Raw genomic sequence first — 26,811 nt, 5'->3', positions numbered from 1 at the left:
GTTGTTAGGTGGGAAAAAAGTAATTCTCAACAAAAACATTTGTATAATATAATCCCATGGTTTTATTAGAAATTAAGAGAGACAGGGATAAATTGAGCAAAGAAATCTGTTAACACTGGTATCTCAGAAAAGGGACTATGAAGAATTTTCACTTTAAATATATTTTTGCAATGTCTGAATTTTTTTTAACAATGATCCTGTATTTCTTCTGTAAGAAGAAAATCTCAATAAAGTTAAATTCTTAAAATGTAATTTAGAATACCTGCTGAAACAGTTTCACTTAATACTTTCATCTCTCGTTCACATTTTATGGCTTCAGATTCTTCCTCAGCAGAACTCTATAAAAAACCACAGACATATGTGTGTGATTGTCAGTGTCTACATAGTACAGTCATTGTCTTTGTGTTCCAGTCCTCACTTCAGATGCCTGCTACCTTAATTCTAGGCTGAAAACCCCAAACTGATACTTGCTCTACCATAAAACTGGACTCAAAAGCAATATTTTAACAAGCAATTAAAATATCTACAAAACTTCACAAGGGCAAGAGGTTACCCTGCTCAGATTCTCTGCTGAAAATCCTCAAGTGTAAAAGATGGAGATTAGGAAGCAATGCAAGCTATAAAAAATATTATTTATATTTGCATTTTGGTTTATCCAGGAGGTAGATTTTGCTTAAATTTGATAATCAGCTCTGGTAGAGTCATCCCAAAGCCTGCTTTTGGGTAAGTCTCTCAAGGAAATTAAAGATGTTGCAGCTCAAGTAATGTAGAAGATAGTATCCCATTGTACTCTAGTGCAGTAAAAATAATCTAGACTTTATGTCTAAATCTGCCACTAACTTACCTTTCTGACCTTGAGCAAGTCATTTAACTATTATGAGCCTCAAATTCCTGATGTAACAATAACACATTTGGTATTTAACTGTGTATCAGACATATAACACATCTTGCAAACAATCCGAAGAAATAAGGAAACTGAAGCTGAGGGAGATAACTGTTTTAAGGGTCAAATAAGATAATGGAAATAAAAGAACTCTGGGTAATGTAAAGCACTAGATAAATGCAGTGTTGCTAGTATAAAAATTGTGTGTGTGTATGTGTGCTAATACTTGCAAATTGAATGATATCCAGCAAACTTCACTTGACTTCAGGTAGTACCTGTACTTCTGCAGCAATAGAATAACCTTATACCAGAGTTCTAGTCAGAAATTTAAAGCTAGTTATTCCCATGACTCTTAACCATCATACACAGACAAGTCCCCCTTAGTAAACTAGCCTTTCCCATCTCTCATCACCATATTGCCCTATGTGTCTTCCTCCTGACCAGCTTTAACACTATTGCATTCTCTGCAAACCCTTTCCATCATGCCTCTGAACCTTCTCCCTTATTTATTCATTCAAAAAAAAAATTACAGAGCTCCTAAATAGTAGTGGCATTGCTAGACACTGGCAATAAAAAACAAGGTCCCTGACGTAAGGAACTTCCAGTCTATTAGGGAAGCAAGTAAACAAATGGGTATATTTTTGTGAGTGTTGTAGTATAAAGGAGCCACAAGAGGAGTACAAGGAAGAGGAGTTAATTCTGTGGGAAAATGTGTGGGTGAAGACAGGCAACACCTCTCTTACCTAAAGGTAGTAAGTTTGAACTAAATTTTTTTTTAACTTTTATTTTAGGTTTGAGGGTGCATGTGAAGGCTTGTTGTATAGGCAAACTCAGGTCACAGGGGTTTGTTGTACAGATTATCTCATCACCTAGGTATGAAGCCTAGTACCCAATAGTTATTTTTCTGCTCCTTGCTCTCCTCCCACCCTCTATTGCTAAGTAGGCCCCAGTGTCTGCCATTCTCTTCTTTGTGTTCATCAGTTCTCATCATTTAGCTCCCACTTACAAGTGAGAACATGTAGTATTTGGTTTTATGTTCCTGCATTAGTTTGCTAAGGATAATAGCCTTCAGCTCCACCCACGTTCCTGCAAAAGACACGATCTCATTCTTTCTTATGGCTGCATAGTATTCCATGGTGGGTATGTACATTTTCTTTATCCAATCTGTCACTGATGGGCATTTAGGTTGATTCCATGTCTTTGCTATTGTGAAGAGTGCTACAATGAACATTCACGTTCATGTGACTTTATGGTAGAATGATTTATATTCCTCTGAGTATATACCCAGTAATGGGATTGCTTGGTGAAATGGTAATTCTGCTTTTAGCTCTTTGAGGAATCACCATATTGCTTTCCACAATGGTTAAACTAATTTACAGTCCCACCAACAGTGTATAAGTGTTCCCTATTCTCCGCAACCTCACCAGCAACTTTCATTTTTTGACTTTTTAGTAGTAGCCATTCTGACTGGTGTGAGATGATATCTCATTGTGGTTTTGATTTACATTTCTCTAATGATCAGCGATATTGGGCTTCTTTTCATATGCTTCTAGGCCACACGTATGTCTTCTTTTGAAAAGTATCTATTCATGTCCTTTGCCCACTTTTTAATAGGGTTGTTTCTCTCTTGTAAATTTAAGTTCCTTATAGATGCTGGATATTAGACCTTTGCCAGATGCATAGTTTGCAAATATTTTCTACCATTCTGCAGGCTGTTTGTTTACTCTGTTGATAGTTTCTTTTGCTGTGCAGAAACTCTTAAGTTTAATTAGATGCCACTTAATTTTTGCTTTTGTTGCAATTGCGTTTGGTGTCTTTTTCATTAAATCTTTGCCCATCCTATGTCCAGGATTGTATTGCCTGGGTTGTCTTTCAGGGTTTTTATAATTTTGGGTTTTACATTTAAGTCTTTCATCCATATTGAGTTGATTTTTGTAAACAGTATAAGAAAGGGGTACAGTTTCAATCTTCTGCATATGGCTAGCCAGTTATCCCAGAACCATTTTTATTGAATAGGGAGGCTTTTCCCCATTGTTTGTTTTTGTCAGCTTTGTTGAAGATGAGATGTTTGCAGATGTGTGGCCTTATTTCTGGTCTCTCTTATCTGTTTCATTGGTCTATGTGCCTGTTTCTGTACCAGTACCATGCTGTTTTGGTTATTGTAGCCCTGTAGTATACTTTGAAGTCAGGTAACATGATGCTTCCAGGTTTGTTGAACTAAATATTGAAAGATAATTATTAATAGATCCTCCCCCAAAAAGGGTAGGAGAGAATTCTAATGTGAGTGAAAGTGAAAAGCATGAAGCAAAACAGGATTCCAAGCACTCCAAGTGGTCAGGTATAGCTGGAGTGAGGCATGCTAGGAGGGTGTAAAGATCTGAGGCTGGAGAGATGCAGGGGCCAGATTGTGGAGAGCTTTGAATGCCACTCTGAAGACTTTAAAATGTCTCCTATGGGTAAAGGAGAGCTCATAAAAGGCCTTCAGTAGGAACCTAATGTGAAGAAATTTGCATTTGGAAAGAGTATTCTGGCAGCCACCTGATGAATGGGCTGCTCAGTGAAGTGCTAGAAGTCCAGTGTAGACAAGATCAGGACCTACCCAAGGCAGAAGCAACCAGGGCCACTAGAAGGAGCTTATAGGAGAGATGATAAGGAATTAAAAGCAATCTAACTTGAGGAGGGACTGGATATAAAAGTAAAGCAAGGGAGAGGCTACGGCTGATGTTCAGGTGTTGGATTTAGGTAATTAAGGTAGAGAGTGATAACAATTAGCACCAGAAAAAAGAAAAGGAGGAAGAAGGACAGGTTTGGGGGAAAAGTAATGAATTTGATTGTGGAATGTTGAATTTGAGGTGCCTGTGGGATAGCCAGGTGGCCTTTGGCATTATTTACCTTTAAAAACCAAGTTGCATTTATTTCTTTCAGGGAGGATTATGATCAATAAAAATACCAAAGATATCAGACCAATAGGTAAGTCAGTCTAATTCATATCTTTAAAAAGATGAGAACTCTTCAAAGAGTTTAGACCAAACTGGCTTCTTATCTTGCAGGAACACTAGGAATTCAGACTTTCTCAACAGAACTTTTCCCTTGATAAACACGAGTACTTCACCTCAGCATGCAACAACAGGAATTTATCAGTTTCTATAGTACCACATCATAAAGAGGATATTCTTGCATGTAACACATTGCCTTTACATAAGTCAATTTTTAAAAAAATTGTACTACTCTTTAGCTCAATTGACTCTTTTTTGAAGTTAGACTTCTAGAAGGATGCAGTGAGTCAACTTACATTCTAGCACAAGCTCCTTAATTTTGATAACTAGTCTAGAATGGGTTCCTGTAATTGCAACAGTGTCATCAGAACGTGCTCCTGCACAAAAACTTCAAATCTCATTTGCTGACAATACAGGTATAATGTATAAGCTTTATATATAATAATAATAATAAACTCCTTGTGTTTGTTGGCAATGAAGCCAAAAAAATACTTCTTTATTGCTATTTTCATCATGTTTTATATCTGGTAATGAAGGTCCTCTTTCATCATAATTCTTTTACAAAATTGGGTGTTTTCCAAGTATTTTTTTCTTCTAGGTAAACTTTAATAGTATTTTGTCAAGTCTCAAAAACTGACAACTGGAATTTTTACTTCAATTGTATTAAATTTATAGACACAATAGATTTAGAGTAAATAACAATTTCTAAAAGATGTTTGCTTAGAAATGTTGACAGAATATGAATCAGACAAGGTAGCTAAAGTACAACTTTTCAATGATATCTTGGCTCAATGTATACGAGAACTGGCTTATACCATGAAAGAATGTCATGGGACACTAGCAAATAATTTTCATTGCAACTTGATAAATGCACAGATATTATAGAAATTCCTTAGTGTATGTGCAATTTGAATTTGATATAAAAACATAACCTATCATTAATAGGTGGATCAATAAAAACAGAATATAGATTCCAGACATAGAGAATAGGATCCACTTGAAAATTTAGCATATGGCATTTCAGATCAATGGAAAAAGCCTAGGTTTATATGGTATGTGTTTTGAGACAGCTGGCTAAGATTTGCAATAAAATAAATTTAGATTCATTCTTCTCACTTTACACTAAAATAAATTCCAGATGGATATAAGATTTAAATGTAAAAACAAAACTAACCCAATCAAAAGCTATAAAAACCATGAAAGTATTGGAAGAGAATATATGAAACTGATGCCAACAATTATTAATGAAGTAAATGATCTTGATAATATCTGCAAAATGTCAGCACTGAACACTTTACAAGTTTGACAGAATGTCTTGAATTTTATTATCCATCAACAGAAGATCTATGCAAAAGAAATTCATTGATCTGAAATATACTTTTTCATCAAAAGATAACTTAAATTTTACTATAACTCAAAATAAATTGTTGTAACTGATTCTTGATAAGGAATTGAAAATGAATTTTGAAAATACAGCATTAATTAAGAATAATTATCCTGGGTCTACTGGTCTCATTCATTCCAGTGGCTTTAAATACTATCTACAGACCAATGGTCCCCAAATATAAGCTAGTGATGCTCTGTAGGTCACACACATTGTACCGCTTGATTCCAGAAGTTCAGAACATAACCTGCACATGAACATGTACGTAGCAGCTGTGTCTGACTTTCCTCTAAACTCCAGGTTCACATTGGCCTACCTGTCATTTCCACTTGCATCCCCCAAACTTACCCAAACAGAACTCTTTGTTTCACAGCCACTCTCAACTGTTTCACTCTATTCTTGTTCATCTCTGTAAACTGTATCACCATATGCCTCATTTCTCAAAATAAAAACTCAGTAAGATATATTTTACCTCCAAAACATCTCCCAAACATATTCATCTTTCTATAACTCTTACTGCAACCTCTGTCCAAACCACCATGACTTCTTATTACTTACCAGTACTATTTAACTAGACACTGTGCTTTCATTCTGGCCCCTCACAATTTGTTCTCTATACAGTAGCCAGAATAACCTTTCAGGGCCATACATCACATCATGTCACACTCCTACTTACCACCCTCTAATGGCTCCCCACTACATTTACAATAAAAGCCTAAATTCTCACTCTGGCCTGCAAAGCCTGACTTTATCTGGCTTCTGCCTCCCTTTCCAACTTTATTACATACCACTTTGCTTCTTGCCCATCATACATCAGTCGCTGGCCTTCCTTCTCACTTCCGTTTTATGACTTCTGCAATAATTGTGCCTGAAGACTATTTTTACCTTCATTTTAAATAGCTGATTCCTTCTTGTCATCTGGGTCTCGGCTAAATAATACCCCATCAAACAGGCCCTCCCTAACTACCCAATGTAAAGTCACTCCCAGTTTAATCCTGTTTAATTTGGTGCATGAATGATTACTATATGGTATTTTCTACTTTTTCTTATTTATTGTTGATTTCTCCTAACTTGTATGTAAATTATGAGAGAAGGAGCCTTATTTGTCCTTTGGCCATCCTCCCCGGAGGGCCAGAATGGTGCCTACCACATAGAGGTAGGCGTATGATAAATATGCAGTAAGTGAGTAAGGAAATGAGAACAACTCCCAGGGTATGACCTGGAAATGCACTGAAAACATACATTTGTGGCACGTTAAAGGTTGTTGAATGTTAAGGAGCTCTGATGCTAGGTTTTTTATATAACTTATTCCCATGGATTTTTAATTTATCCACGATGATCACAAAACATCCCAAATTACTAAGGCTATTTCATGTCTCCATACTTTTCCCTCTGACTAGAATAACTTCCTTTCCTTCCTATCTAAACTTCTCCATGCTATACCAAAAGATTCAGCTCATGTTACCTCATGAGAGAAGACTTCCAATCTGTTCATTTGTTTTTATTTGGGGTTTATTTTGATTTTTTTTTTTTTTTTTTTTCGAGATGGAGTTTCACTCTTACCGCCCAGGCTGGAGTGTAATGGCACGATCTCAGCTCACCGCAACCTCTGCCTCCCAGGTTCAAGTGATTCTCCTGCCTCAGCCTCTTGAGTGGCTGGGATTACAGGCACCCGCCACCACACCTGGCTAATTTTGTATTTTTAGTAGAGATGGGGTTTCTCCATGTTGGTCAGGCTGGTCTCAAACTCCCAACCTCAGGTGATCCCCCTGCCTCGGCCTCCCAAAGTGCTGGGATTATAGGCATGAGCCACCACACCCAGCCTATTTTGATCTCTTAACCCCCATGTAGAATCTCTCTCATTGCATATATTAGAATATATGGTAACTGTTACTCTTCTAATCCACAAGATTGTTAGCTCATTAAAAACAAGATCGTGTTGAATCCCTTATCAATAGCAGGTATTTAGTAAATGTTTGCCAATAACATATACATTACATATATAAAATATTTATATGGGCCGGGCGCGGTGGCTGACGCCTGTAATCCCAACACTTTGGGAGGCCGAGGCAGGCAGAGCACAAGGTCAGGAGATCGAGACCATCCTGGCTAACACGGTGAAACCCCGTCTCTACTATAAATACAAAAAATTAGCAGGGCGCGGTGGCAGGTGCCTGTAGTCCCAGCTACTCGGGAGGCTGAGGCAGAAGAATGGCGTAAACCTGGGAGGCAGAGCTTGCAGTGAGCCGAGATAGCGCCACTGCACTCCGGCCTGGGCGAAAGAGCGAGACTCCCTCTCAAAATAAAATAAAATAAAATAAAATAAAATAAAATAAAATAAAATAATTTATGTTAAATCCTGTATATGTTTGCTTAAACTATCTTAAAGCCAGAGACTACTTTAACTTTTAAAAGTTCAAAGACCCACATACTATAATGCATGCCCCTTAGATCACTAATGTAGTTCTGAAGGTAATTCTCATTAGAAAAAAAAATTTCTCACAAATGTGCTACACTTAAATTAGGCTTTTCTAAAAAGTTTGCATGATATAGTAATTGGGAAGACGGTATTACCCAATACCTATAATATTATTAGTATTACACATTTAAATGAACTAAAATGTGGTATTAAGAGCCCTCTAGTGGCAAACTTCTTGCTGCACTCATGAAAAAGAAAATGTGTACATCATCTAATGTAAGAGATTTAATTTTTTAAATGACCAAAATACTAAATACTTGTTATTTGTGATTACCTAACGTATCAAACATAACTCATATGTTCTGGGCCATAATTGCCTGCAGTATTATATCATACTTGCCTTGCATCAGTCTCTAAAGTCATTATAAAGATATAAAAAATGTAAGATTTATAATAAAATATGCCAACCTAAAATTGTGAGGTAAGCAGTTTACCCCCAACCAAAAAAAAAAAAAAAGCTGGAAAAATAGAGAATTTTTTTCTCTAAATCCAAAACATAGTTAAGTTTGCCTACTGATCTTACATGTAGTCCCTAATTTATACACATACACAAAAAAGTTGAGTATCATGAATTTATATGGCAGTTTAAAACATTTAGAATACATTTTGTCACACACACAAATTGTGTTATGAATGAAATTTAGGGTTATGTTAGTTCTCCTGTAGCTGTGATTATATAGGAATACAAACATAACTTTACACTGTCTGTAAATATTGCTTCACACACACACTGAATTCCAACTGGAATGGGGGGAGCACACCTTTCCTAAGGCTGAAGTAGTGACAGCAAGAGTCTTCCTATTACCACATACTATGCCGGATCACTAAAGGGGTGGAGGATCAGAACTGCAGAGGAGAGAGTCCCAAGAATCCCCAGTAACCAGCTTGCAGAATCCGTAAAGGTAGCAGAAGTGATCTCCAGCACACCCAACTGTAATAAAGAGGATGTTCAGTATCTCTCAAAAGACAGGATAACTTTGAGGAGGATAGTGGTTGGATTGCCCAATTTATGTAGGCTGCTCACAACAAATCAGACTCAAGTCAGCGCCTGCTTTTCATCACTTAAACATCCATTCATTCACTTCTTCCTTCCTTCATTCAATAAACATTCACTGAGCCCTTATCATGAGCTCTATGCTCTCTGCTTAAATATGAAGTCTCTCAAGAAATTCTTGCCCTCAAGATCATAATTTAGTGTTTAAGGCAACAATTATAATAATTAAACAATGACAAGAGCATAGTGGAGGGACATCTGATTTAATCTGAGGAGACGGAGGATTCTCTGGAGGTAAAATTTAAGGTAAGTCTTGAATGAAGACAAGTAGAAGTTAGGTACAGGGATTATTAGTGTGATGGGAGGAAGGGAATTTCACCTCAGCACAGAGGCTTATCATGAACTTTCCCCCTTTAAAGCCAAAATGGGAAATACATTGTTTCATTTCCTATGAGGAAAGTATTGCGCGTTCAGTACTTACTTATTGAAAATTCAAATAATACAATAGAGTATAGAGAGTAAAAAAATCACTGATAATATACCACCATCCCATCCTTCTCACGTTCTTTCCCCCACCACCAAAAGATAGCCACTCTTTGGTAAAGAGGCCTCTAGATTTTTTCTGTGCATTCATAAAAACAGAATCATATTGATAATAGAGTTTTAACTTTAAAAAAAATTTAACAATACAGCTTAGGGATCTTTCTATAGAAAAGTATATAAATCTGTGTCATTTTAAATGATAAAATATCCAAATATCCAAACAAACTAGTGTTGTTTGGATACTTTACAATTATTTTAATTTGTGGACTGTTTTTGCTACTATAAAAAAAACTTCAATGAAAATCTTGGCACAATCATTTTTATTTATTTTGTTCTATTATTTTCTAATAATAAATTACTATAAGTGAAATCACTAATCATAGGCATGTTTACATGGTGCCAAATAAGAACTGTACAGATTTACACTTCTAATAACAGTATGTGAAGACGCCTGCCTGCTCAATCTGATAGGAAAACAAATAACATCTTTTTTTCTAATTTGATTACTTATTTGGTTCAGTACATTTTTGTATTTTTATTGGCTAGTTGTATTTCTTTTCTCAGCTGCCTGCTCATGTCCTTTGCTTAATTTTATATTAAGAAATTGTCTTCTCACTGATGTGTACAAATTCTTTATATTGGGGTATAACCCCTTGTCATGTATGTTGAAATATTTTTCTTAGTCTGTTATTTGCCTTTCAGCTTTGTTTTATAATGAGGTTTATGGGGCTACACAAATATTTGAATCCAATCTTTTTTCGTTCATGCTTTTGGTTTTGATGCACTGGTAAGTATGAAAGGTCTTCTTAGTAAAGATAATAAAATAAGTTTCCTATATTCTGTTCAAATACTTTCATTATTTTTATAATTTTTGAATAGTTCAGTTTGTTTTTATATTTAAAACTATGTGATTTTTTTTTTTTTTAATCTTTAGGGTAAAGTGAGAATCGAAATTTCTTTTAAATCTTAGTCAACTGCCCCAGCACCAATTGTTATATCAAACTCATCCTGTCCATTCTCGACTTCGAGTTTCTTTTATATAGATATTACACTCCTATTTCTATCCATCATCTCTCATTCTTTTCCCCTAACAAATCCCATCAAATTATCTCTGTCTTCCTCTTTTGAGCTGCTGATTGTCTTTATAAATCTAGTGATTTTTGCTCCCTGCAGTCTACTCACACCTACAAAAGGCGGTTTACACTGTTCAGAATCTGTGGCAAGTATAGGCCCATCTGACAAGTAGTTTTGTGTTGGGGGATTCTTCGCTCTAAGCAGTCACCCACCACCCTTCCCCCTTCAGCACAGAAGATGGCTTCCCCCTCCTGCCCTGGCACACCTCACCAATACTATGGGGTTCTTCTGCTTCTGTGGAAATCATACATACTTCAGCATTATTCATATTAGCATTTTCAGAATGCTGTGGGGTTTTCAGCAGAAGGATAGAGCACAGATACATAAGCATAAGCGTCTACACATGTGTCTGTTGGGTGGTGGTGAGATATGTTCCTGGAAATGAGGGTGCTGAGTTAATGTTACTCTCACTTTCTAGGCAATCACCTGTCCCTTTCTAAATCCCATGGATATAAATCCTCCAGCCAGGTTCCTGTATCTACCATTCACACAATTCTTACCATTCACAGACTTTGGACAAGTTTTCATTGCCTTTTATAAAGTAAAATTATTTCTGCCATATCACTAATTGCCTGCTGATCTTTATTTGAGGTTTCTGGGACTATGTATTTGTTTTGTTTTTATTTTTGTTTTTAAGACAGGGTCCCGCTCTCTTGCCTAGGCTTGAGTGCAGTGGCATGACCACTGCTCACTGCAGCCTCGACCTCCTGGGCTCAGGCAATCCTCTCACCTCAGGGTTCCTAGCAACTTGAACTATAGGCACATGCCATCACATCCGGCTACTTTTTTTGATTTTTAGTACAGACGAGGTCTTGATATGTTGCTCAGGCTGGTCTTGAACTCCTGAGCCCAAGGGATCCTCTTGTTTAGGCCTTGAGCCACTGCACCCAGCCTAGACTATGTATTTGAACATAGCCTCAAATTTGATAAAATGTGCATCTTGCCATTCATTATAATGGTTTTCCTTGGCGTACTTTTTTTTTTTTTTTTTTTTTTTGAGACAAAGTCTCACTCTGTCGCCCAGGCTAGAGTGCAGTGGCACAATCTCGGCTCGTTGCAACCTCTGCCTCCCAGGTTCAAGTGATTCTCGTGCCTCAGCCTCCCAAGCAGTTGGGATTACAGGCACATGCCACCATGCCCAGCTAATTTTTGTATTTTTAATAGAGACAGGGTTTCACCATGTTGGCCCGGCTGATCTCAAACTCCTGACCTCAGGTGACCCACCTGCCTCAGCCTCCCAAAGTGCTGGGATTACTGTCATGAGCCACTGCACCCGGCCTCCTTGGTGTACTTTTGTGGAACTTTCAACGTCATCATTTGCATATCTTTATTCATCATTATAACCTAAAATGGTTCAATGTAACATTAAATAATAACAAAAACTGGATGTAGTTAAACTCATTGGTAAGGGCCATTCAAACTAAGAAAAGCTTAGCTCGGTACTTTCAGGCCCACTAGCTGTCTACAGTAATTGATGACAAATATTGAGAAGAAGATATAAATTCACTATGCAGTCAGTATTGTAGTGGATTCATATGCTTATATATTTAGTATAAAAGTATTGCCATTTAGGAAAAATGGCAGATATGAGGCAGGACTAACTTGAAGCTCCCACTTGGACAGACAGAACAGTGTATGGAGACTCACTTCATGAACTTTTGCTCCAAGAACTACTGCAGGAACACACCAAGAAAACTGAAATAATTCACAGACTCTGAAGGAAGCACTTGCCACTGCAAACTCCATGACACAGCCAAAATACTGTGAGTGTCCAAAGTGTGAGGGGGGATAATCCGCCTCCAAACACACATCCTCACTGGAGAACCTGAAAATCCAGATCATGGGAGAAGGATTTAACCTTACCTAGAACTGAAATGGATTTAGAAAGCCGAATGAAATATAAAAGTAGAAGAAGCAGTGGGAAGAGCCCTGTAGGCGCTCCTGGTCTCCAGGGAAGCCATTTCTGACTTTTATCTCACAGGGGTCCTTGGGGAGAGCTGCCAGTGGAATTGGGGAAGGACCACAGGGAGAAGGAAACTTCTAGCTGAACTTTGCAATAATTTCCACCAAGCACAAGTTTTCCTGGGCAGGATCCGGGAACAGGGGATGGGGGGCGGTGGGAAATGGGAAGTACAGACACAAGCACAGCAGAAGCCACAGAGGGCAGCGGGAAGGGCAGGGCAGCAAAAGCCCTGTTTGCTTTCTTAGCAGGGAGGCTGGTAGCCTGGGGCAAGATCTCAGCCCTACTCATTGGTTGCCTGGATATAAACTCGGTGCTGTTGGTGGTGCATGGTGGGAATGAGACTGGCCTTGATGGATGTGTAGGAGCTGGGTGAGGCCCATCACTGCTGACTTTCCCCCACCTCTCTGGCGGCCTGTATGACACGGCAGAGGCAGCCATAATCCCCCTGGGAGCATAATTCCACTGGCCTGAGAAGCATACCCCCATACCCCAGAGCAGCCACAGCAACCCCCGCCCAAGGAGAGTCAGAGCCCAGACATGCCTATACCTGCCTCCACCTGACGGTCTTTCTTTACCTACCCTGATAGCCAAAGGCAAAAGACATAATCTCTTGGAAGCTCTATGGCCCCATCCATCACCTGAGAAACCTGAATACTTATCCAGGTTACCTTAGGGCAAGCTTGTATCCTCCCACACTACCGCAGCTGATGCCCTCTTGAAAGCGCCACCTCCTGGCTGAAGGCCAACGAACAGCCAGCATTTGAGAAAACCAGTGCCCTAAACAAAACTACAACCAAGAACCCTCACAGAGTCCACTTCATTCCCCCGCTACCTCCACTAGAGCAGGTTCTGGTATCCACAGTTGAGAGCCCTGAAGATGAATTACATCACACGACTCTTTGCAGACACTCCGCAGTACCAACCTGGAGCGCAGTAGCTCCACTGGGTGGCTAGACCCAGAAAAGTAATAATAATAACTGCATTCTGGCTCTCAGGAAGCCTCATCTGTAGGGGAAGGGGGAGAGCCCATCAAGGGATCACACTGTGGGACAAATGAATCTGAAAAGCAGCCCTTGAGCCCCAGATCTTTCCTCTCATATAGTCTACCCAAGTGAGTAGGAACCAGAAAAACAATTCTGGTAATATGAAAAGACAAGGTTCTTTAACACCCCCAAAAGATCACACTAGCTCATCAGCAGTAGATCCAAACCATGAAAAAAATCTCTGAATTGCCACAAAAAGAATTCAGAAGGCCGATTATTAGGCTACTCAAGGAGTCATCAGAGAAAGGTGAAAACCAACTTAAAGAAATTGTAAAAATGATACAGGCGATGGATTAAAAAAATCCCCAGAGAAATAGATAGCATAAATAAAAAACAATCACAACTTTGGAAAAGAAAGGCACACTTACAGAAATGCAAAATACACTGGGAAGTTTTCAACAATGGACCTAAACAAATAGAAGAAAGAACTTCAAAGCTTGAAGACAAGGCTTTTGAATTAACCCAATCCAACAAAGACAAAGAAAAAAGAATTTTAAAAAATGAACAAAGCCTCCAAGAAGTCTGGGATTATGTAAACAACCAAATCAAAGAATAACTGGTGTTCCCAAGGAAGAAGAGAAATCTAAAAGCTCAGAAGATATATTTGAAAGAATAATCAAGGAAAACTTCCCTGGTTTTTGCCAGAAATCTAGATATCCAAACACAAGAAGCTCAAATAATGCCTGGGAAATTTATCATAAAAAGATAATCACCTAGGCACACAGTCATCAGGTTATCTAAATTCAAGACAAAGGAAAAAAATCTTAAGAAATGTGAGGCAAAAGATTAAAAGCAGATTTCTCAGCAGAAACCCTACATGCTAGAAGGGATTGGGGTCCTATCTTTAGCCTCCTTAAACAAAATAATTATCAGCCAAGAATTTTGTATCCAGCAAAACTAAGCTTCATAAATGAAGGAAAGATAAAGTCTTTTTCAGACAAACAAATGCTAAGAGAATTTACCACTAAGTCAGCACTACAAGAATTGCTAAAAGGAGTTATAAATCTTGAAACAAAACCTCAAAATATACCAAAATAGAACCCCCCTAAATCATAAATCTCACAGGGCCTATAAAACAATAACACAACTTAAAAACAAAACAAAACAAAAAAATAATATATTTAGGCAACAACTAGCACAATGAATAGAATAGTACCTCACATCTCAATACTAACATTGGATGTAAATGGCCTAAATGCTCCACTTAAAAGATACAGAACCACAGAACGGATAAGAATTCACCAACCAAGAACCTGTTGTCTCCAAGAGACTCATCTAACACATAAAGAGTCACATAAAGTAAAGAGGTGGAAAAAGATATTCCATGCAAATGGACACCAAAAGCAAGCAGGAGTAGCTATTCTTATATCAGATAAAACAGACTATAAACAACAGTAGTTTAAAAAGACAAAGAGGGACACTACATAATGATAAAAGGTCTAGTCCAACAGGAAAATATTACATTCCTAAATATATATGCACTTAACACTGGAGTTCCCAAATTTATAAAACAATTACTACTAGACCTAAGAAATGAGATAGATGGCAACACAATAATAGTGTGGGACTCCAATACTTCAACACTGACAGCACTAGACAGGTCATCAAGACAGAAAATGGAAAAAAAAACAAACTATACCCTAGAACAAACGGACTTAACAGATATTTACACAACACTCTATTCAACCACTGCAGAATATACATTCTATTATTCATCAGCTCAAGGAACATTATCCAAGATATACCATAAGAGAGGACACAAAACAAGTCTCAATAAATTTAAGAAAATCGGGCCAGGCGCAGTGGCTTATACCTGTAATCCCAGCAGTTTTGGAGGCCAAGACGGGTGGATCACCTTAGATCAGGAGGTGGAGACCAGCCGGGCCAAATGGTGAAACTCTGTCTCTACTAAAAATACAAAAAATAGCTGGGCATGGTGGCATTTGCCCGTAATTCCAGCTACCCAGGAGGCTGAAGCAGGAGAATCACTGGAACCCAGGAGGCAGAGGCTGCAGTGAGCCAAGATCACGCCACTGCACTCCAGCCTGGCAACAGAGTAAGACTCGGTCTCAAATGAATAAATTTAAGAAAATCAAAATTATATTCAGTATTCTCTCAGACCACAGGGAATAAAATTGGAAATCAACTTTAAAAGGAACCCTCAAAACCATGCAAATACATGAAAATTAAATAATCTGCTCCTAAACAATCACTGGGTCAACAATAAAATCAAGATGGAAATTTAAAAATTCTTTGAACTGAACAATAATAGTGACAAAACCTATCAAAACCTCTGGGATACAGCAAAAGTGATGCTAAGAGGAAAATTCATGGTATTAAATACCCAAATCAAAAACTCTGAAAGAGCACAAATAGATAATCTGAAGACATACCTCAAGGAACCAGAGAAAAAAGAACAAACCAAACCCAAACAAAGCAGAAGAAAAGAAATAGCTAAGATCAGAGCAGAACTAAATGACATTGAAACAAAAAAAATACAAAAGATAAATGAAATAAAAATCTGGTTTTTTGAAAAGACAAACAAAATTGACAGACCATTAGCGAGATTAACCAAGAAAAGAGGAGAGAAGATTCAAATAAACTCAATTAGAAACAAAATGAGAGATACTACAACTGATAGCACAGAAATACAAAAGATCATTCAAGGCTACTATGAACACCTTTATGCACACAAACCAGAAAACTTAAAGGAGATGAATAGATTCCTGGAAATATATACCTCTCCCAGATTAAAACAGAAATAAATAGAAGCTCTGAACAGATCAATGGCAAGCAGCAAGACTGAAATGGTAATTAAAAAAAAATTACCAATAAAAAAAAGTCCAGAACCAGATGGATTCACAGCTGAATTCTATCAGGCATTCAAAGAAAAATTGGTACCAATCCTATTGACACTATTCCAAAAGGTAGAGAAAGAGGGAATCCTTCCTAAATCATTCCACGGAGCCAGTATCACCCTAATACCAAAACCAGGAAAGGGTATAACAAGAAAGGAAACTACAGACCAATATCCCTGATGAACATAGATGTAAAAATCCTCAACAAAATATTAGCTAACCGAATCCAACAGCATAGCATAAAGATAGTTCATGCAGCCATAAAAAAGGATGAGTTCATATCCTTTGCAGGGACATGGATGAAGCTGGAAACCATCATTCTCAGCAAACTAACACAAGAACAGAAAACCAAACACTGCATGTTCTCACTCATAAGTGGGAGTTGAACGATGAGAAGACATGGACACAAGGGGGGGAACATCACACACTGGGGCCTGTCGGGGGATGGGGTGATAGGGGAAGGATAGCATTAGGAGAAATACCTAATGTAGATGACAGGTTGATGGGTGCAGCAAACCACCATGGCACGTGTATACCTATGTAACAAACCTGCACGTTCTGCACGTGTATCCCAGAACTTAAAGTATATAATAATAAATACATTTTTTAAAGAAGATAATTCACCATGATCAAGTGGGTTTCATACCATGGATGCAGGAATGGTTTAACATGTGGAAGTCAATAAATGTGATATACCACATAGAATTAAAAACAAAGCATCTGACAAAATCCAGCATCTCTTTATGATTACAACTCTCAGCAAAATCGGCATAGAAGGGAAATGCCTTAAGCTAATAAAAGCCATCTATGACAAACCCACAGCCAACATTATACTGAATAGGGAAACATTGAAAGCACTACCCCTGAGAACTGGAACAAGACAAGGATGCCCACTTTCACAACTTCTATTCAACATAGTACTGGAAGTCCTAGCCAGAGCAATCAGACAAGATAAAAAAACGAAGGGCATCCAAATCAGTAAAGAAGAAGTCAAACTCTCATTGTTTGCTGATGATATGACTGTACACCTAGAAAACCCTAAAGACTCATCCTAAAAGCTCCTAGATATGATAAATGAATTCAGTAAAGTTTCAGCATACAAAATCAATGTACACAAATCAGTAGCACTGCTATACACCAACAGTGACCAAGCTGAGAATCAAATCAAGAACTCAGCCCCTTTTACAGTAGTTGCAAAAATAAATAAATAAATAAATAAAATACTTAGGAATATACCTAACCAAGGAGCTGAAAGACCTCTACAAGGAAAACTACAAAACACTGCTGAAAGAAATCACAGATGTCACAAACAAATGGAAATACATCCCATGCTCATGGATGGGTAGAATCATATTGTGAAAATGACCATACTGCCAAAAGCAATCTACAAATTCAATGCAATTCCCATCAAAATACCATCATCATTCTTCATGGAACTAGAAAAAAAAATCCTAAAATTCATATGAAACCAAAAAAGAGCCCACATAGCCAAACCAAGACTAAGCAAAAAGAACAAACCTGGAGGCATTGCATTACCTGACTTCAAACTATACTATTAAGCTATAGTCACCAAAACAGCATGGTACTGGTATAAAAATAGGCATATAGACCAATGGAACAGAATAGAGAACCTGGAAATAAAGGCAAATACTTACAGTCAACTGATCTTTGACAAAGCAAACAAAAACATAAAGTGGGGGAAAGGACACCCGATTCAACAAATGGTGCTGGAATAATGGGCAAGCCATGTATAGAAGAATGAAACTGAATCCTCATCTCTCACCTTATACAAGAATCAACTCAAAATGAATCAAAGACTTAAATCTAAGACCTGAAACCATAAAAATTATAGAAAATAACATTGGAACAACCCTTCTAGACATTGGCTTAGGCAAAGACTTCATGAAAAAGAGCCCAAAAGCAAATGCAAAAACAACAATGATAAATAGATGATACCTAAACTAAAAAGCTTCTGCATAGCAAAAGAAATAATCAGCAGAGTAAACAGACAACCCACAGAGTGGGAGAAAATCTTCACAAACTATGCACCTAACAAAGATTATTAGATGCAGAATATCCACAATCTATAAGGAACTCAAACAAATCAGCAATAAAATAATAATCCCATCAAAAAGTGGGCTAAGGACCTGAATAGACAATTCTCAAAAGAAGATATACAAATCGCCAAGAAACATAAGAAAAAATGCTCAACATTACTAATTATTAAGGAAATCCAAATCAAAACCACAATGTGATACTACCTCACTCCTGCAAAAATGACCATAATTGGCACGGTGCAGTGGCTCGTGCCTGTTATCCCAGCACTTTGGGAGGCCAAGACAGGTGCACCATGAGGTCAGGAGATTGAGACCATCCTGGCTAACATGGTGAAACCCTGTATCTACTAAAAATACAAAAAATTAGCCAGGCGTGGTGGCACGTGCCTGCAATCCCAGCTACTCGGGAGTCTCAGGCAAGAGAATTGCTTGAACCTGGGAGGTGGAGGTTTGCAGTGAGCTGAGATCATGCCACTGCTCTCCAGCCTGAGTGACAGAATGAGACTCTGTCTCAAAAAAAGAAAGAAAAAAGGCCATAATTTAAAAATCAAAAAATAATAGATGTTTGAGTGGATGTGGTGAAGAGAGAACACTTTTACACTGATGGTGGGAAGGTAAACTAACACATTCCTGAAAAAACTAAAGGTAGATCTACCATTTGATCCAGCAATCCCAGTACTGGGTATCTGCCCAGAGGAAAATAAGTCATATGAAAAGGACACTTGCACATGCATGTTTATAGCAGGACAATTTGCAATTGCAAAAACATGGAACCAGCCCAAATGCCCAGCAATCAACAAGTGGATAAAGAAAATGAGGTATATGTGTACCATGGAATACCACTCAGCCATAAAAGAGAATGAAATAATGGCATTTGCAGCAACCTGGATGGAACTGGAGACCATTATTTTAAGTGAAGTAACCCAGGAATAGAAAACCAAACATCACATGTTCTCACTTATAAGTGGGAGCTAAGTATGAGGATGCAAATGCACAAGAATGATACAATGGACTTTGGGGACTCAAGGGAAGGGTGGGAGGGGGATGAGGGATAAAAGACTACACAATGGGTACAGTGTCCACTGCTCAGGTAATGGGTGTACCAAAATCTTAGAAATCACCACTAAAGAACTTATCCATGTAACCAAATGCCACCTGTTCCTCAAAAACCTTTTGAAATAAAAAAAAAAAACTACTGCCAAAATTAACAGAACTATAATGAATTATTACTATATGAGGCCACTTTGAGATAGATGCATAAGAAAAAAATGCTTTAGCCATGTAAATGCAAGTAATAGTTCAAATTATATGGTTTCAAATTATTATTTCACAATTTTAAAATCAATAATGTGAAATTCTTATGTAAAATACTGATAGGTTCTTTGTTTTCAGGAATATAAAATCACAAATCCTCCCTAATTTTATTTTAGGTTAATGGGGTTTAATTTTGTATTTTATTCCATATTGAAACAATGTTAAGTCCAAGACCTATTTACCCATTCTTTTTTTCCCCCCTTGGAAATGAGTTTGTCATGTCTAATCACATCTTATTAGTTAAGTCACATGGTCATGCCTAGCTGCAACATGGAAAGGAGTATAATCCTTCCATATTCCAGGAAAGGGAAGAGAACTGGAAATACTATTGTCTCTAGTAAAGCTTCTAAACTACCTGAGAGTTCACATGAAATTTTTATTTTAAAAACTATCTTATTGCCCAAAAAGCATTTAAACAAAAATGACAAATTTTTAAAGAGGAATAAATCATTTCCCTCCTCTCTAAAATATGAGCTATGCACAGATTTCTGGGTTCTCATTTCCTTATGCCTTTAAAATTTTCACGTGCTTGTCATTAGAGTCTAAATACAATTTTTTTATACTTAGCATTATGTCATATCCATTTTTCTACATTGCTACAGAGTCTTCATAATTTTATTTATTTATTTTTTTTTTTGAGACAAAGTCTCACTCTGTCACCCAGGCTGAAGTGCAATGGCACGATCTCGGCTCACTGCAACATCCGCCTCCTGGGTTGAAGCAATTATCTTGTCTCAGCCTCCCAAGTAGCTGGGATTACAGGTATACACCACCACGCCCGGCTAATTTTCTGTATTTTTAGTAGAGACAGGGTTTCACCATGTTGGCCAGGCTGGTCTCGAACTCCTGACCTCAAAGTGCTGGGATTACAGGCGTGAGCCACCACGCCCGGCCTATAATTTTTGATACCAGTGTAATATTTTAAATTGAATTCTTAATAAATCACATGTTCTTAGAGTATCTAATAATTCCTATTCTGATTTTAAATTTGTATTCAATCTAATCCTTAATCCTTTCCTGTGTTTAAAGAAAATAAATCAATAAACCAATACATTTCATGTCTTAAGCACTTGTCAGAAAACTTGAGATTTTTTGGTCCCTCATAACATGCAAATAGGCTATTAAACAAAGAATCTGCTTAGCTCTGAGAAAGTATTACTAAATTCTTAAGAGACATTTTTTCTAACATAAATAAGTAGCTTGACAATCTAGCCAACAGAAAAAAGAGAAGAAGCTATCTAAAGGAATATGATTATTAAATTGGTCAAAAGCTATATCTAAAGATGTCAAATTTTCAGAGAAGAGTGTAATATTTTAAGAAAATTAATTTTTACTTTATAAAATTATTTCTTACAAAACCAAAAACTGAGGAAGTAACAGGGTAATATAAGATTATTTACTGTAAGTTTCCACTTAATGGCAAGTTCCCTTGAATTTGAAATATATAATAAATATACAAAAATTAAATGTCATCAAAGCTTCCCAGTTGTGTACCTAATATAAAAATAAGCAATTCCTGTGCTGAACTTTAGGATGTTGAAGCCAGTGGCTCAACTATTAATTGACTATTAATGGAAGGCAAGAAAAAGATACATATTAAAAATTGAGGCACTGGCAAGAAAGTGGCTCCCAGACAATTTCCAGTTGTTTAGGAAAAATCTTGAGAACACTTTAAGGGAATCTAATAACGCATGTTGCATGAATAAAAAAATGTGTATATTTAAATGTGTCCTACCATTTTCACTTCAATATCATCTTGTTCCTCCTCAACTTTTATTTCTTCCTCCTGAATTAAGTGAGACCCTCTTTCTTGTTGTTTGGACTCTTCTTCGACCTCTTTGCTGATTGCTTTTTCTACATTCTTAACATCATCTTTGACAAGCTCAGTTACTGCAGAAGTGTGTTCTTTTGATGGTGTTGAAACAGGGTGCAGTGCAGAAACATGATCATAGTGGGTATGCAGGAGTCGTATAGCAATGTCACTTGTTGCTAATATCCTTGGAATCTCAAATCCAATTTGTGTTTCAGAGAATCTAACACTTCTGTGCCTGTTAATAATTAATTACAACAAAAAAAGATGAGACCCTAGGAAACTCTAGATCTGTGTCAAATTTATACCTAAGCAGTATTTCTCTTCACTTTGATTTTGCTCCAATTTTGAGTCTGATCATATGTGCTTTCTTTGCAGCATTTGGACCCAGTTGCTGATGCTATCCTTCTCAAAACAGTTTATTGGGATCCATAACCCCACAGTCTTCTCCATCTCTGGAAGTTCCTTCTGTCTCCTCTACATGGCCTTCTTCCTAACCATCCCTTCAATGTTGATATTACTCAGTGCTCCATCCTAAGCCCTTTTTCTCCTCTCCCTCAACATACACTCTCTGGATATTGTTACTTCTGTGGCCTGAATTACTATCTATACTATCAGAGGTTTGTAATATGAGCTTTATTTTTCCTAGGTTTGGGTAGGAGTATGATGCATCTCTGAATGGACTTTAAGAGGTCTAAAAATGCCCTTCCACAACTGCAAGCATCTGTAATTACTTGACATTCGGAAGAATCTATGACTCCCAAAAAGTGAAGAACCATTGGTCTATATGTTGATGACTCCTCAAAATATACTACACCTCAGATTTCTCTCAATGCCTTCAGCCAGTTGCACTTTGATATAAGTACTTCAAACTCAGCCAGTTCAGCACAGAACTCATCATCCTTACAACCCCTACCCCAATCATCATCAAAGTGAAACTTGTTCTGCCTGCACTATTCCTTATCTCGTAAAAGACACCACCTAATTCTCTTCTTAAACCTAGGTAGTGAGTACAGAGCTATTCATTTTATTTTTATTCTTTTAAAACTATACAGAGTTATTTCCTTAACTTTTCTGTACTTGACATATTTTACAATGAGAAAGGTTACTATATTGTCTCTGATTAGATGTAAACCAAAAAGTTGGTTTTTTTGCTTTTCATAGCAAATGGAAGGAACTTAGGAAGTATTTTTTTCTTCCCTTTTACTAAGTATCGAAAATAAAGTCCAGTTTTTTTTAAATGTCACATAGCTAGTCTTTTCAGAGATAGGACCAGAACCTAGGCCTCCTAATTTTTATTCTGCTAATTTTTCTCTAAAACTCACTGCTATACTAATGCAAGTAACTTAAAATGTTTAAATATCAAGCAGCAACCAAACAATCATGAATTTGCCATCATCACTGTCATTCCTCAGAAAGATGTTTCTTTGTTGAAAACTATTGGGGAAATAGCACTTAAATGTCCAAGAAATACACATATGAAAACCTATTATGTTTGCCGGGCGCAGTGGCTCACGCCTGTAATCCCAGCACTTTGGGAGGCCGAGATGTGCGGATCACCTGAGGTCGGGAGTTTGAGACCAGCCTGACTAACATGGAGAAATCACGTCTCTACTAAAAATACAAAATTAGCCAAGCATGGTGGCACATGCCTGTAATCCCAGCTACTCAGGAGGCTGAGGCCGGAGAATCGCTTGAACACAGGAGGCAGAGGTTGCAGTGAGCCGAGATTGCACCCTTGCACTCCAGCCTGGGCAACAAGAGCCAAACTCTGTCTCAAAAAAAAAAAAAAAAAAAGAAAAGAAAACCTATTATTTTTAAGTCACAAAGATACATTAAAAAAAAAATCCAGATTGCCATATAGAAAGTACCTATTAGCCAGGCGCAGTGGCTCACGCCTGTAATCCCAGCACTTTGGAAGGCTGAGGCAGGCTGATCACTTGAGGTCAGGAGTTTGAAACTAACCTGACCAACACGGTGAAACCCCGTCTCTACTAAAAATACAAAAAAATTAGCCAGGTGTGGTGGCGCACACCTGTAATCCCAGCTACTCAGGAGGCTGAGGCACAAAGAATCACTTGAACCTAGGAGGCAAAGGCTGTAGTGAGCCGAGATCACACCACTGCACTCCAGCCTGGACGACAGAGCAAGACTGTGTCTCAAAAAAAAAAAAGAAAAAGAAAGCACCTACCACTTCTACTTTTTTGGAGGGCAGAGGAGTTAAGTGGGTAAAGAGAAGAGGAAGACCTGGTATTTAATGAGCGTATATTTGTAATAAACACTATGCTATAACTATGCTATAACACATGCACTAATGTTTAATCTTCAATCCAATCCTATTAAGTGACACAATCATCATTTTACTGATGATATACTGAAGCTCAACAAAGTAACTTGTGTAAGAAAATGGCAGGTTTCTGATTCAACCTTAGTGGGCTAACTTCCTGAAATGGGCTTTTCCAAACACACCATGCTGCTATGCAATAGGCATCTGTCTGGCAATCATGATGTGGCTCAATGTCTTTCTTTCCACCTACAGGGAAAGTATTACCCACAAAGGTACCTTGGATTCTTCTTGAGGTTTGCCCACACATACAGAGTAACATTTTCATCTTTAATGACTTTTTCCATATTTCCACTGTCCAGATCTGCCAAAGTACTAGCTTGCTGTAAGAGAAAAAGAAAACATTATAAAGGGCCACAGGCCTCATAAATTATACAAATTAGATAAGTTACTTTATCACTTATGTGTTGGATTCCCTTTATTAATCACCTAAGAGAGTAACTTGGGTAAAAATAAGGTTCAATCAACATGACAAAGAATTGTTTAAAAAAATTCTCTAAAGAATGCAAACATATTTACTTACTTAAATATGCATCTCCTTTTTCCATTCAGTTTCTCCTAAGGTGTCTAAGAATTAAAGTTGCTCTTAGGTTGGGTGAGGTGGCTCATACCTGTAATCTGAGCACTTTGGTAGGCCAAGTCGTAAGGATCATTTGAGTCCAGGAGTTCAAGAAAAGCCTGGGCAACATAATGAGACCCCCCCAATCTCTACAAAAAATTAGCTGGGTGTGGTGGTGTGCACCTGTAGTCCCAGCTACCTGGCAGCTGGGAGGATCCTAGGTGGAAGGATTGCTTGAGTCTGGGAGGTTGAGGCTGCAGTGAGCCATGATTGCACCATGCACTCTAGACGGGGTGACAGAGCAAGACTGGGTCTCAGAAAAGTGAAAAATAAAATTGCTTCTACATTTCTGGGTAGCACCTGTGGATTAATATGTTACCTTTCTCAGTCATAACATCAGAATCATGACTTTTCATTTTAACTATACACATGCTGCTTTATCTGTATCTTATTATAATGTAGACTATTCTACTGCAAAAGTTAACCTATCTCCGAACACATCAAGTTTAGAAAGCAAAATATCTAGCTTATAAAATCCAGATAAGTCATGTTTTCACTAGTCTAATATTTAATATCCAATATTAACCATAAAATTCAAGTATGTTAGGAATTTTAAAATAAAAACTAACACAGTTTGATGCCTATTGCTCAAGAAATCAGCTGTCATAAAGGGTTTGAATAAGTCAATATGTGGTTGCTAGAATGTAAAAACTTTAAAATGTTGAAGATTATATTTATTATTAATTTTTTTAAGTGTGATTATTCCTGCACACTTTTTATTTTCTGAAACTAACTTTTTGAAGTGTTCAGGACAATTGTCTTGTAGAACTGTCCCATATTGTGGATTTCTATTATTGTTTCCTCATGGCATTGTTTAACTTGCTCCTCTATCCTCTTTATTTTTGTACACTGGAAGATCTAGGGGTTTAACTGGATTCAGATCCACCATTTTCAGCAAGGAGGCATCATAGGTTATGCTGTATTCTTCATACTGCATTCTATCGAAGACATATGATGTTCCACTATTAATGATATGAACTTGATCGCATGCTTAAGGTGCTGACCACCAAATCTCCCCACTGCAAAGTACATTTTCCCCAATCTGAGGTCAAATACTTTCGCACTAGAAGAATTATGTATTCCTCAACAGCTTTTCACCTAATCATTTAGGTAGCCATTGAGGATCCTTATTTGAAACAGTTATTACACTGGGGATTGAAAAATGGTGATTTCCTAACTGATCACTGCATCCACATTAGATAGATGGCATTCTACTGTAAAGAACTGTTCTTTCTTCACTCCACCTTCCCCCTTTGTTTCTGAAGTATCACTATAAACTCATAAATTTTTATTTATTCAATTTGTTATAATTGATTATAATCATTATTCTGATATTCAAATTATTCCAAATTTGATCAGTGGGACTTCTAAGCTAGCCTCTTAGCTAACGGCATCCCTTTCATACAATGTCATTAGTCTCTGAGTGTTTGCTTGCCTTCTAGCACAGTAAGATAATCCAGCCTCATCTTTCACTTTTCCTGCCCCAGAACTGAAATCCCACATCCTATTTATGGAATAAAAAGAAATCTGGTTCATGCTGATATTTCCATTTCAAATATAACATTATAGTTTCTTCTTCTTCTCCTTCTTCTTCTATTTTTACTTTTATTTTTTTGAGACAGAGTCTGCCTCTGTTGCCCAGGTTGAAGTGCAGTGGTTCACTGCAGCAGTGACATCCTGGACTCAAGCGATGCTCCCACCTCAGGCTCCCAAGTAGCTGGGACAACAGGCAAACCATGCTTGGCTAATATATATATTAGGATGAGGTCTCCTATCCTATCCTTACATATTATTATCCTAAGAATAATAAGGTTGGTGCAAAAGTAATTGCGGTTTTTGCCATTACTTTTAATGGCAAATAGAAATAGTATTGTATTTCTTTAAAAATAAAATATTTGGCGAGGAGCAGTGGCTCACACATGGTATCCCAGTACTTTGGGAGGCCAAGGAAGAAAGACTGTTTGTGTCCAGAAGTTTGAGACCAGCCTGGGTAACACAGGGAGATCCCATCTTTACTATCTCTAAAAAACAAAACAAAACAAAATAAATTATGTTTAAAAATAAAATATTATCAGTTATTAAATCTGGATAAATATATGTACTCTAAATTATTCTGCTAACTTTTCCATAATCTCTTCATTTTTCAATTTAAAAAATACTGTATTATTTTATAACATAAAATGTTAGCTCTTATAAAACTTAATATATAAGCAAAATATCACACTTACTCTGAGAAGTATTTCTGTGGCTACACCGAATTTAAGATGAAGGAGGTCCTGCAGTTGTAGTATTGATTCTTGGTACTGTATTATATTTTTATCTTGCAAATCACATGGTGGAGTTTCCAATAAAATAAATTTCAATTTCTCAATTAACTGTAAAGTAAAAGA

General features: G+C 37.3%; 1 protein-coding gene across 4 annotated transcripts in view; it reads right to left on the bottom strand.

Moving 5' to 3' along the window:
* DNAI7 (dynein axonemal intermediate chain 7) overlaps window positions 1-26,811 on the bottom strand; it is an 86,980-nt gene that overhangs the window by 14,226 nt on the left and 45,943 nt on the right. For all 4 annotated transcript variants that reach the window (XM_055095844.2, XM_034936157.2, XM_057299485.1 and 1 more), the window contains 4 exons: window positions 26,650-26,796; window positions 24,022-24,125; window positions 21,384-21,696; window positions 263-338 (listed from right to left, as the gene is read on the bottom strand). In XM_055095844.2, coding sequence (XP_054951819.1) covers window positions 263-338; window positions 21,384-21,696; window positions 24,022-24,125; window positions 26,650-26,796 — 640 coding nt within the window. The remainder of the gene's footprint in view (window positions 1-262; window positions 339-21,383; window positions 21,697-24,021; window positions 24,126-26,649; window positions 26,797-26,811) is intronic.

This window comes from Pan paniscus, chromosome 10 (genome assembly GCF_029289425.2).
Source record: "Pan paniscus chromosome 10, NHGRI_mPanPan1-v2.0_pri, whole genome shotgun sequence".
NCBI lineage: Eukaryota > Metazoa > Chordata > Mammalia > Primates > Hominidae > Pan > Pan paniscus.
Note: the sequence above shows the minus strand (reverse complement) of the source record. Positions and strands in the feature narration are given on the sequence as shown.